The sequence below is a fragment of the Sinocyclocheilus rhinocerous genome, unplaced genomic scaffold (assembly GCF_001515625.1).
Source record: "Sinocyclocheilus rhinocerous isolate Xijiao unplaced genomic scaffold, SAMN03320098_v1.1 scaffold6193, whole genome shotgun sequence".
Taxonomy (NCBI): Eukaryota; Metazoa; Chordata; class Actinopteri; order Cypriniformes; family Cyprinidae; genus Sinocyclocheilus; species Sinocyclocheilus rhinocerous.
In genome coordinates, this window is record NW_015641664.1 from 16,061 (window position 1) to 27,649 (window position 11,589).

At 41.2% G+C, this 11,589-nt stretch overlaps 1 protein-coding gene across 1 annotated transcript in view; it reads left to right on the forward strand.

Moving 5' to 3' along the window:
- Nucleotides 1–563: 563 nt before the first annotated feature.
- The window catches only part of LOC107755276 (glutamate receptor U1-like), a 24,649-nt gene continuing 13,623 nt past the window's right edge, over nt 564–11,589 (forward strand). Inside the window, exons 1-4 of the mRNA XM_016572023.1 lie at nt 564–626; nt 869–949; nt 7,285–7,316; nt 7,416–7,595. Of these exons, the coding sequence (XP_016427509.1) occupies nt 889–949; nt 7,285–7,316; nt 7,416–7,595 (273 nt within the window). The 5' untranslated portion in view covers nt 564–626; nt 869–888. The remainder of the gene's footprint in view (nt 627–868; nt 950–7,284; nt 7,317–7,415; nt 7,596–11,589) is intronic.

Sequence of the window (11,589 nt, forward strand, 5' to 3'; positions counted from 1 at the left end):
AAAACCGCCTTGGGATTTACATGAATCTTTGAGTGACTGAGATCGTAGGCTGTTGTCTTTCTAACAAAAGTTCACTTCATTAGGATTCAAGCGGCAGAGCCACTCAATTTGGATGTGTATTTATCACAGTGGTTTAGCTTCACTTCAGTTTTCAAGTTGCCGTTTTAGCTTGTCTGTATAGTGGAGCCATGCTGCAGAGGTTGAAAACCCCCTACATTCATGCCAGGTCCATTCTATGAGGTTATAAATTAGGATTAGGCCATTTTAAATTGGTAAAAAGAAGCCTAACAATAAAATCCAGCTATCCACTGAGTTTTCTATGAGCATCTTTAGAGAATCATTTCTGCACGCCCTGTGTAATGCACGGCTCTCAGATCCCTTATTTGCAGGATCACATGCTTGTTATTCTTTGTCCAAATGTTAATCTCCCTCATAGCTTGCCTAGCCATAAATCCTTGTGGATTTGTTGTGGTCAGACACAACCAACCCAACCCCCCACCTCCCCCCCTCAAGAACGTCCCCTGTTCTCTTATTGGCTGTTTTCAGTCTCTTGGGTGTATGTGCAAGCTTTATATAGTGTGCTGCCTCATGCATTGAGCAATAAAAACGTGTGAACTACAGTTTGGGTAAGCTTGCCATGTTTTTGCTCATTTATAGCTGCTTAGTGAGTAAAACTGTTTTGTTTACGCATTTTGATCTTGGTTTTGTCTGTGCTGTACTAGAAAAATGTAATATTTAAAATACTTAAAAGTGTACAATGACAGATCTTTAAAGAGATCAGCTGACTTTCAAATGAAAAGTTAATTGCACATCTGGAAAAGATTCTTGAATAAATAATGTTTTGATAAAACTATGTATATCATTCCAGTGCAAGTTATTGGCAGTAAAATGACTCCATTAGGACTCATCTTGGTCTCATCAGCACTGCTGGCTGGGGTCTACGCTGCAGGTAACGTCATTACATACTGTAATATCAAACATTGTGAGACTAGTATTAGGTGAATGTATAGCCATTTAAAAATTTTGTTTTTAAGATAAAGCTTTTTGCTTAGCCTTATAAATGAACCTTGTGAAGCTCATACATTGCTTGTATGCATTTTTATCCATTCCTGATATTTTGCTGCATACGGAAATTTGACTTTTCATACCGGTAGTCAGAGATGGGCAGTATTTTAATGAAATGTATTTAAAATACTTTTTTTTTTTTTGAGTATTTTGTCATTTGTATTTTGCTGTACAAAAAAAAATCAAATGTAATTTGTAATTAAATACTTTGAGAGACAGTATTGTGTATTTTAAATACTTAAAATACTTAACCAAGTAGGTCATTTTATTCTCAGATTGTACAATATCTTTCTTCACCTGTGTTAATAGTACTGCCTTCTATAATAGCCTATCACAGTTTTTGGCTAGATGCAAGTGAATCATATGACATCCTGTTGGATCAATAGGCGGAGTCTTAAAGGGTTAGTTCACCCAAAAATTAACATTCTTTTGTTAATTACTCACACTCGTGTCGTTCCACTCCTATAATACCTTCGTTCGTCTTCGGAACACAAATAAAGATATTTTAGATGAAATCCGAGAGCTTTCTGTCCCTCTACAGCCAGCCATGCAACTTACACATTCAAGGTCCAGAACGGTTGGAAAGACATCATCAAGTAATCCAATTTTATGAAGCGATGTAAGTGCTTTGTTTGCTAAAAAAAACATAATTTACCACTTTATTTACGAAAATATTATCCAAACACATGCGTCGTGGTACTCTAGTGAACACTCACTCATGTGCATTGTGTTGACGCGCGAGTCTTCTATCGCGTGAACACAACACAAATGTGTTGTGATGCTCTCATGAACGCACAATGTAGTAGTGTTAGTTTTGTCAGACATTTTTAATTTAGTCTTAGTCTTTTAAATTAGTCTCAGTCTTAGTCCTGTGTCAAATGTACTTTTTAGTTATTATCCTTAGTCAACCCTGTCCTGGTTTTGTTTAGTCTAGTTTTATTCAATGAAAACTTAGTCACAGTTTAACTTTAAACATTAGTTTAATATATATAGCAGTTGTGGACAAATGGTTAGAGAGTCGGATTTGTAACCCAAATAGCCGTGGATTCGAGTCTCGGTGCTGGCAGGGATTGTAGGTGGGGGGAGTGAATGACCAGCGCTCTCTTCCACCTTCAATACCACGACTGAGGTGAGACCCTTGAGCAAGGCACCGAACCCCCAACTGCTCCACGGGTGCCGCAGCACATGACTGCCCACTGCTCCGTTTGTGTGTGTGTGTGTGTTCATTACTCGCTGCTGTGTGTGTGCACTTGGATGGGTGAAATGCAGAGCACATATTCCGAGTATGGGACACCATACTTGGCTACACATCACTTATTTATTTATTTTTTATTTAAAATTGTAGCTTAAAATTATAATCGCAATGATTGTTGCCATTTGAGAAATTTATTTTTACCTTGTTGTACTTTCACCAATAAGCACAAATCAACAGAATGTGGACTCATACACATGGTTTATTTTACCTCATCTAGTGTACTTATTTATTATAGGCTATTTAATATATACATGTATATCAAAGACTTAGATATGCACTCTCTCTGTCTACATTATGAAAACTGGTCAAAACAAACAAAAAATATTTTAACAGTGACATTCCTGATAGTAATTCCAATAATTCCAAGTTGCAACAACGTTTCTCTATTAAAACAACTGCGGTTGAGTAAGTGCATTTATACATTCGCAAACAAAATAGTCAAGATCACAGACTGGCCGAATGACGCTTTCATTTAAGCTGATTTCACATGGAGATCGCTAAACTCCAGCTTAAGCCAAGTTCACACTAAAGGATTTGCCCGACTTGCAAGTCAACGAGCTCGCCGACAGGTCGGGCTGTGATCAGGGGAATATCAGTGGGTGATCAGCGCTCGGCAATCTTTATGTGTAAACTACTCAGCGACGCATCTAAGAGGCTCGCTGATGCATCGCCGACACCAAACAAATATCCAGCATGCTAATGCTGCATTCACGCCATCCATTTTCAAATAAACAACGAACTTGCAATAATATTTTGTCTAATTTTTTTGACAAAAATAAAAAGAGATTTTGGTATAGTTAAAATTTTTTAAAATACATTTTAGTCTCTTCTTTTATCGTCAATGATATTGCATGTTGATACAGTCACAGTTATCGTTTATTAACCTTATTGTCGTCTCGTCATCGTCTCATTTAAGTCATGGGAAAAAGCTCATCAACAAACATTTTTCGTCATAGTTTTCGTTAACGAAATTAACACTACGATGCAATCAATATTTTCATGAATAAAGTTGTAAATTATGTTGTTTGTTTTTTGTGCAAACAAAGTACTCGCGTCGCTTAATAAAATTGAGGTTAAACCACTGAAGTCACAGGGAGTATTTTAACGATGTCTTTACTACCATTCTGGGCTTTGAATATGTAAGTTGCGTTGCTGCCTATGGAGGGACTGAAAGCTCACGGATTTTATCAAAAATATCTTAATTTGTGTTCAGAAGAGGAACAAAGGTCTTATGAGTGTGAAACAACAGAGCACAAGCAATAAGTTGCTGACTGCAGCTTACTTAAAGGGGTCATATGATGCTTTTTTAAAGATCATTATTTTGTGTATTTGGTGTAACAGAATATGTTGACATGCTTTAATGTTAAAAGTCGCTGATAACAAGGGTTTCTGAATTCTACATAGAGCCCTTTAACAGCTCCATATCAGCATTTTCAAGAGTTAATCTGTACTGCTGACAGTGAAATAGCTTGAGGCATTCTCTTGAGTAGGACTAGGCGGTATGATAATACAGTTTCGCAGGACTGCTTGATTTTTGACACGCTGATAAAGGAGTGATAAAGCAGCATGAAAAAATAAAGCGTAGACATGAATGATGGTATTCAAGTAAAGTACAGTCAGTTGTGTCTAAAGTGAACATAAGAAATTAGAAGAAATATGTGTCAGGGTCTGGCGTCTGGTGTTTCTCCCTCTCACCACCAGAGGTCGCTCCGAGGCGGCGGGGCCTGCTCACGATGTTCTCGAAGCGGCGGTGCCCGCTCAAGATCCTCCCAAGGCGGCGGGGCCCGCTCACGATCCTCCCGAGGCGGCGGTGGCCGCTCACGATCCTCCCGAGGCGGCGGTGCCCGCTCACAAGCCTCCCCCGAGGCGGCAGTGCCCGCTCACAGTTCCCCGGAGGCGGCGGTGCCCGCTCACAGTTCCCCAGAGACGGCGGTGCCCGCTCACAGTTTCCTCGAGGCAGCGGTGTCCGCTCACAAAGCTCCGGAAGCGGCGGCGGCCGCTCGCAGTTCCCCCGAGGCGGCGGAGTCCGCTCACAGTTCCCCAGAGGCGGCGGTGGCCGCTCTCAGTTCCCCAGAGGCGGCGGTGATCAATATATTTAATACATTGTCTAGTATTAGGGTGAAAGAATATGTTGTTCAAAGAGGGGAAAGCACTTCTCTTTCTCTTATGTGTGTATCTAACTCCAGCATTGCTAAATGTAATGGCACTGTCTCTTGCACATCAAATGATTGCTTGTAAATATTGTTTGTATTTTTGTATTTTCAAATGACAGATTACTTGTATTTTAATTAAATACATTTCTCACACCAGTACTTTGTATTTTAAATCAAATACATTTGATGAGCAAGTATTTGTAATTTGTAACTAAATACGTTTTGATGTATTTGTGCCCATCTCTGCCTGCAGTCATGAAAACAGTCCATCATATTGTTTGTGAAATGATCATATAAAGTCCTTTGTTTTGCCTCAACAAGTGTATTTTTATACAAGGATTTTAATGGTGAACAGGGTTTAACGGCGCCTATAACCAGACAGTCCATGGACGTGCTGTCTAAGGTTAAGACAAAGCAGGATGTAGATAGAGCCAATATTAGTCTGACACGGCATGTTTGAGTCTGAGGCATGGCACTGCGCTGGCACTGTCTCAAGACGTCCCGCCAGGCATGGAGCAGTCAGCATTCAAACCGGAGGACACTGCTGCTATTCACTACAATGAGTGTGATTAATCAATTAGCCACCGCTAACCAAGCAGTCACTAATGCGGGGCAGCCCATGACATGACTTCAGTATTGATGGCATGTACATTTTTCATGGTTTGAATGGAAGGATGAGGGGTGTCAGTGATATGCTGTGACACTGATGGAGGCCTGCTGTGTGTCGCACAGATGAAACTCAGACAACAACACATTCTCACCAAAAACTGGCCAGGCTTATTCAAGATTGTTTAAGCAGTTTAACTCTAACTTTACATAGAAAACTAGATTAGATACAAATTCTTAATAAAATCAATTTTAAAACTACTGTTATCACTTACTTTTATGTCTTTCCAAGTTTGTGTGACTTTCTTTCTTCCGTAGGTCCTAAAAAAAAAATTTTTTTTTTAAATTTGGTTTTTCGTATTCTTTTCCATATAATTACAGTGGACAGGGACTAAAGCTTAAAAAGCAACATAATAAAATGAAAATAGTCCATACAACTCATGCACTATATTTTAAGGCTTCTGAAGTCATTTCATAGCTTTCTGTGAGAAACACTTTTAAATCAGATTTGTCAGTTTTGACTAAAAATCTTGGGCTGTTAAGAAAAGCAATCTGAATCATCGAGTTTGTGAATGGTGAATCGGTGAAAAGCCACAAATCAGTGTGACTTAATTTTTTAAAAATCATGTTTAATAGCCAAAGGATCATACTCACTACCCATAATCTAAAAAGGGATCTACCAATCAGAGAAATTGATGTTACCGTGGTTACACAAATTGCCCCAAAAAAGATGGTGTTCACTTATTCCCATGAGTTGTTACAAATTACATTATTGAGTATACTCTCAAACACACTACATATTTGTACACACTAGTATTAGTATTATATGTGTAAATGTAAAAACTATTCCTTTACTTCATCAAAGACATCTTAATTTAGGAATTCATGGAATGTCAAATGAAAAAAAAAATGAAAAAACAAGCAAAAAATGGATGTCATATTTGACGCATTCAAGCAGCAACACATTGATTCATGATTATAGATTCACATACACATTCATGCATCTTTCAGCATGTATGCTGGTTAATGTGAACTGGTCTGCATTAAAAAAAGAGGATCAAAACAATAAAGAGAGCAACTTCCAAGTGGACTCAGATGCCGCAGCCAGACGAGTGGGGCACTTTCCCATCATTTTGTAAGCGCTTTCTTTAGAGAGTCACTGAAACATTCTCAAACTCTCACCGCATCCGTTCCGCTGCAGGAGGCAGCGCACACTCAAAAGCAAGCTTTTGTTTATTTCCAACTATCTCTTTTTAAGTCTCATTTTGTCAGTGCAAGATTAGTGGCCATGAGGCGACCGTTTCACCATCTCTCTGTAGCACAAGTGGGACATTGTCTGCATCTGCTAAATTTGGGAATATTAGTGGTTGTTTGAAGAAGAGTGCAAAGTACATCCCAGCGTGACAGAATGCTTCATTAGCAACCAGGAATGCCGTCCAAGTGCTCTGCCCTTGTCAAATTGAGACAAGCAGTGTTTTTTCCCTGGTCCTGTTTCTAGAAATTGGGAAGAAAAAAAAAACTAACATTTAACAGCCAATTAGAGACAAGAAGAAAATCATATTGTGTCATAAAAATGTAGAATAATTAGTGAGGTTTACTAAGTCAAGCATCACTTTTATTACCACTCATACTTAGGGTTAAGGATTTGTTCAAATCAGTGACCCTGAGTATTAAAGGGATAGTTCACCCAAAAATTTAAATTCTGTCATGATTTACTCGACCTCAAGTTGTTCCAAATCTGTATGAGTTTCTTTCTTCTGCTGAACATAAAATATTTTAAAGAATGCTGGGTAACACTTTATTTTAAGGTGTCCTTGTTACACATGTTACATGTACTTACTATTATAATAACAATTAATTATGCATAATTACATGCAAGTAACCCTAAGCCAAACCCAAATCCTAACCCTAACCATATAGTAAGTACATGTAGTTAATTCATATTACTCAGCACTTATATGTATAATTACACTGTAACAAGGACACCATAAAATAAAGTATAACCAAATGCTGTATCCAAACAGCTATTCGTCCCCATTGGCTTCCATTGTATTTTTTTCCAAACTGCAGAAGTCAATGGGGACCAGCAACTCTTTGGTTTCCCACATTCTTCAAAAGAGTGAGCCAAGCATTCAATCTGATCTAGAGTTAGTGGAGGATTCTTATGGATTTGTAACTAGTTGAATGAAATGTTTTGTATTTTAGGACCACAGGTATTAAGAGTTACAACCATCAAGGTAAGTTAAATTAATTCCATCTGGGCCACCCATTTATGTCTGTAATGATCTGTAACTAAATCACGTTTTCGGTTGTTACTTACTCACAATCCCATGCAGGAAGAACCATATGCAATGTCCAAAGGCTCTGAACTGGAGGGCTTCTGCATTGACCTGCTGTCAGCTGTCTCCAAGAAATTAGATTTTAAGTACGATATTAAGCTCGTTAAGGACAGCCGGTATGGAAAAACAGATGACAGTGGCAACTGGAATGGCATGATTGGAGAAATTGTCAGAGGGGTGAGTATCATAAATATTTTGAGTTAAGTAGTTCAGTGTCAGTGTTTAAATGTTGTAACTTGCAAATCATCATCTTCATACATCTTGTAATGCATGGTTTTGCTAATAAAGCGCACAACAAGGATTCCACAAAAGGAGTCTTTTAATTAAAGATAAATCCATAGGGAACAAACAGTGATCGTAGGATGAGTAGCACAAACACTAAAGATAAATGAGATCAGACAGAAAACGAAGGAGAACTCAGGGCTTAAATAGACAAATGATGATGAATTGAAATAGAACAGGTGTGGAGAAATAATTAACAACCAAAACTAACTAGCAGGAACAAAGGCAAGCAGGAATGAGAAAACCAAAAGGCAAAGAAACTAAACAGAGATGGTAACACATCTGTAGTATCTATTAGCTGTTTGACAACAATTGGAATATAGAATAATTATTTAAATGAATCATAAAATATATTACAAAATATGTATATTGTCAGGATCATGGACCTGTTTTGTTATGTTTTGCCCCTGTTTCTGTTCCTGTGTTCCCTTTTTTGGTCATGTTCCTGTCCCCGTTTAGTTAATTAGTCATTCTGTGCACTTGTGTTAAGTAATTATCCCTTGTATTTAAGTTCCTGTTTGTTCAGTCTTCCTTTGTCGGGTCTACTTGTTGTGAACGTCATCCTTGTGCTCTGTGACTCCCTGTTAGATTATTAAAGACTCTCGTTTTTTGTGAAATCTCCACGTCTCCTCATTTCTTCGTGCCTGTGCTCCAGCATATTGTGACAGAAGACCCGACCAAGTACAGTTACCTCCATGTGTTCCCTCAGTTTTTGTTTCAGTTGTTTCTATGGATCCCCTCTCCCATCCGGAATACCTCATCCTCCTGCTGGAGCAGGGGGAGAGATCGCTCGAGGGTCATACCAGACTGTTCCTGGTCATCACTGCTCTAACCAGCTACCCAGACGACGCGCTCTGTGCATTCTACGACGCCAGTTTGAACATCTCGTGCAGAGCGCTGTCGTCTGAAGATGGTCCTCGAGCGAATTTCGCCGCCTTTGTGGAGTGGACACTGGCGAGAAATGGATCTCTGTTCCCCACCTGTTCCCAGGAGAATCTCGCCAGTTCCCCTCCTGACCCAATGCCCAGCCCACCAGCTCCCCGATGCACGGAGCGCATGCCCGAGCCCACCGCTGATGGAGAGCCGGAGCCCCCCGTGACCGACGAGCCATCGCTGCACGGAGCGACAGTGCTGAGGAGCCGGAGCTGCAAATGGCGTCAGTCAAGGTGTGTTAGCCGGCAACAACGCCCGCCATGAGGGAGAAAGCCGCGGACAGTGTGAGCACGGAGAGGAGCTCCGCCCCCTGCACCGCAGCTGAGGGTGAGCTGTGTATGGCGCGGCGACTGTGCCACACCGAAGAGGAGAGGGCTCCCATTCCTAAGTTCTGGCCTGAATCCCGTAGGCTCACAAATTCCCACCCTCCCACCTGCTCCTGCCTCCTCCTCTGCTGTCGTCTGGCAGCCCCTCTGCTCGCCCTCCACGGGACTGCCATCCTCCAGCGTCGCCGTGGCTGGAGTTTCCCTTGACTCTGCCTCCAGCCTCTAAGCCCCGGACTCCGCCTCGGGCCGTGGACCTTTCGGCTCCACCATGGCTCCTAGCTCCCTCCTCTCCGCCGTGGCCCAGCAGTCCACTAGCTCCGCCGGGCTCCCTCATCCCTCCGGCTCCGCGTTGGTCTGGCGTCGACCATCCTGCGCCTCGGGACTCCACTCCTCTGGCTTCGCCTCGTCCCTTCGTCCGTCCGGCTCCGTCAGGCTCCTTCATCCCCTCGGCTCCTCCTAGTCCTCTGTCGCTCCGGCTCCACCGTGGCCTCCCGGATCCACAACTTTGTGTCGGTCGCCGGCGCCATCTGCTCCGCCTAGGGCCTCCGGATCCTCCCCGTCACCCTGGCTCATCGGCTCTCCGTCTCCGCTTCGGGCTCCTCCACCACCTGCTCCGCCGCCGCTGGACGACCCCCCGGAGTCGGTGGCCATTCCTCCTCCATGGCTTCTCCCTCTGTCGGCTCCACCATGGGCCGTTGTTATGGCTGTGGCCTGGGTCCTTTGTCTGATCTGCCCTGGCTCCTCCTGTTTCCTCCCTGGCTCCTCCCTCCTTCGTCACCTCCCTGGTCTCTGTCTGCCAGCCCCCTCCTGGGTGTCCGTCCTCCTCCTGAGCTGCCTCCCAAGTTCCCACCCGTGCCCCCCACCTCTGTTGTTCTATGGCGCGAGGACGTGCCTTCCGGGAGGGGGGGCGATATGTCAGGATCATGGACCTGTTTTGTTATGTTTTGCCCGTTTCTGTTCCTGTGTTCCCTTTTTTGGTCATGTTCCTGTCCTCGTTTAGTTAATTAGTCATTCTGTGCACCTGTGTTAAGTAATTATCCCTTGTATTTAAGTTCCTGTTTGTTCAGTCTTCCTTTGTCGGGTCTACTCGCCTCGGTCGCCGGCGCTCCGGATCCTTCACGTCGCCTTGGCTCATCGGCTCTCCGTCTCCGCTTCGGGCTCCTCCACCACCTGCTCCGCCGCCATTGGTCGACCCCCTGGAGTCGGCGGCCATTCCTCCTCCATGGTTCCTCCCTCCGTCGGCTCTACCGTGGATCGCCATCATGGCTATGGCCTGGGTCCTGCTTGGCTCCTCCTACTCCAAGGTCTTCCTGTTTCCTCCCTGGCTCCTCCCTTTGTCTGATCCTCACAAACAGGTGAACAGGTGTTTAGATCTGCTTTTACACTTACAATATCTGAACATCCTTAAAAACAGTGTTATTCTATTATAGCTTGTGTTTATATTTTGAATTGGATTTTTTTTTCCACTTTAATTGTAATCATTTTGCTTTGTGTAATTTTGTGTTTGTCCTTTTTTAAATATGCATATACTTTATATATACGGTACATACATATATACATACATATATATATATATATAATTTTTAAACTGACAAAATTCTCAGAAGCCACTTTGGCTCTAAGTACCCAATTTTCAGGATCATGGACCTGTTTTGTTATGTTTTGCCCCTGTTTCTGTTCCTGTGTTCTAATTTTTGGTCATGTTCCTGTCCTCGTTTAGTTAATTAGTCATTCTGTGCACCTGTGTTAAGTAATTATCCCTTGTATTTAAGTTCCTGTTTGTTCAGTCTTCCTTTGACGGGTCTACTTGTTGTGAACGTCATCCTTGTGCTCTGTGACTCCCTGTTGGATTATTAAAGACTGTTGTTTTTTGTGAAATCTCCACATCTCCTCGTTTCTTCATTCCTGTGCTCCAGCGTATTGTGACATATATAAATTAGAATCTTTAACAAACAAATAAAATAAATCCTATCAGTATTATTTAATTTAAATACAATTCTGAAGATTTAATTTTTATGAAACATTATTTTTACTTATTTCTTTCTGCTATAATGTTGAAAAGTTTTGAAAGAAATACTTTTATTCAGCAAGGGTGCATTTGATTAATCAAAAGGGACAGTAAAACCATGTATAATGTAACAATTTGTTTTTAATATTAAGCATAACAATGTATATTGAGCAGCAAATCAGCATATTAGAATGATTTCTGAAGGATCATGTGACACAAGACTGGATAAATGATGCTGAAAATTAGAGTAAATAGACTTATAGATTTTAATGATATTTGAAAATATATTCAAATAGAAAGATAATTTTAATTGTAAAATAGATCAAAATTGCTTTATTCATTCATTTTCTGTATTTATAGGCAGTGTTGGGGGTAACGCATTACAAGTAACGCGAGTTACGTAATCAGATTACTTTTTTCAAGTAACTAGTAAAGTAACGCATTACTTTTTCATTTACAAGAGAATATCTGAGTTACTTTTTCAAATAAGTAATGCAAGTTATTATTTTTTTCAATGTATTGATTGACAGCTCTCCTGTCCCCATGTTGAGAGAAATCAGAAGATATTACTGTAGTTCTAAAATAAATATGAATATGCATTAATTAATCTCACTCACAAAAA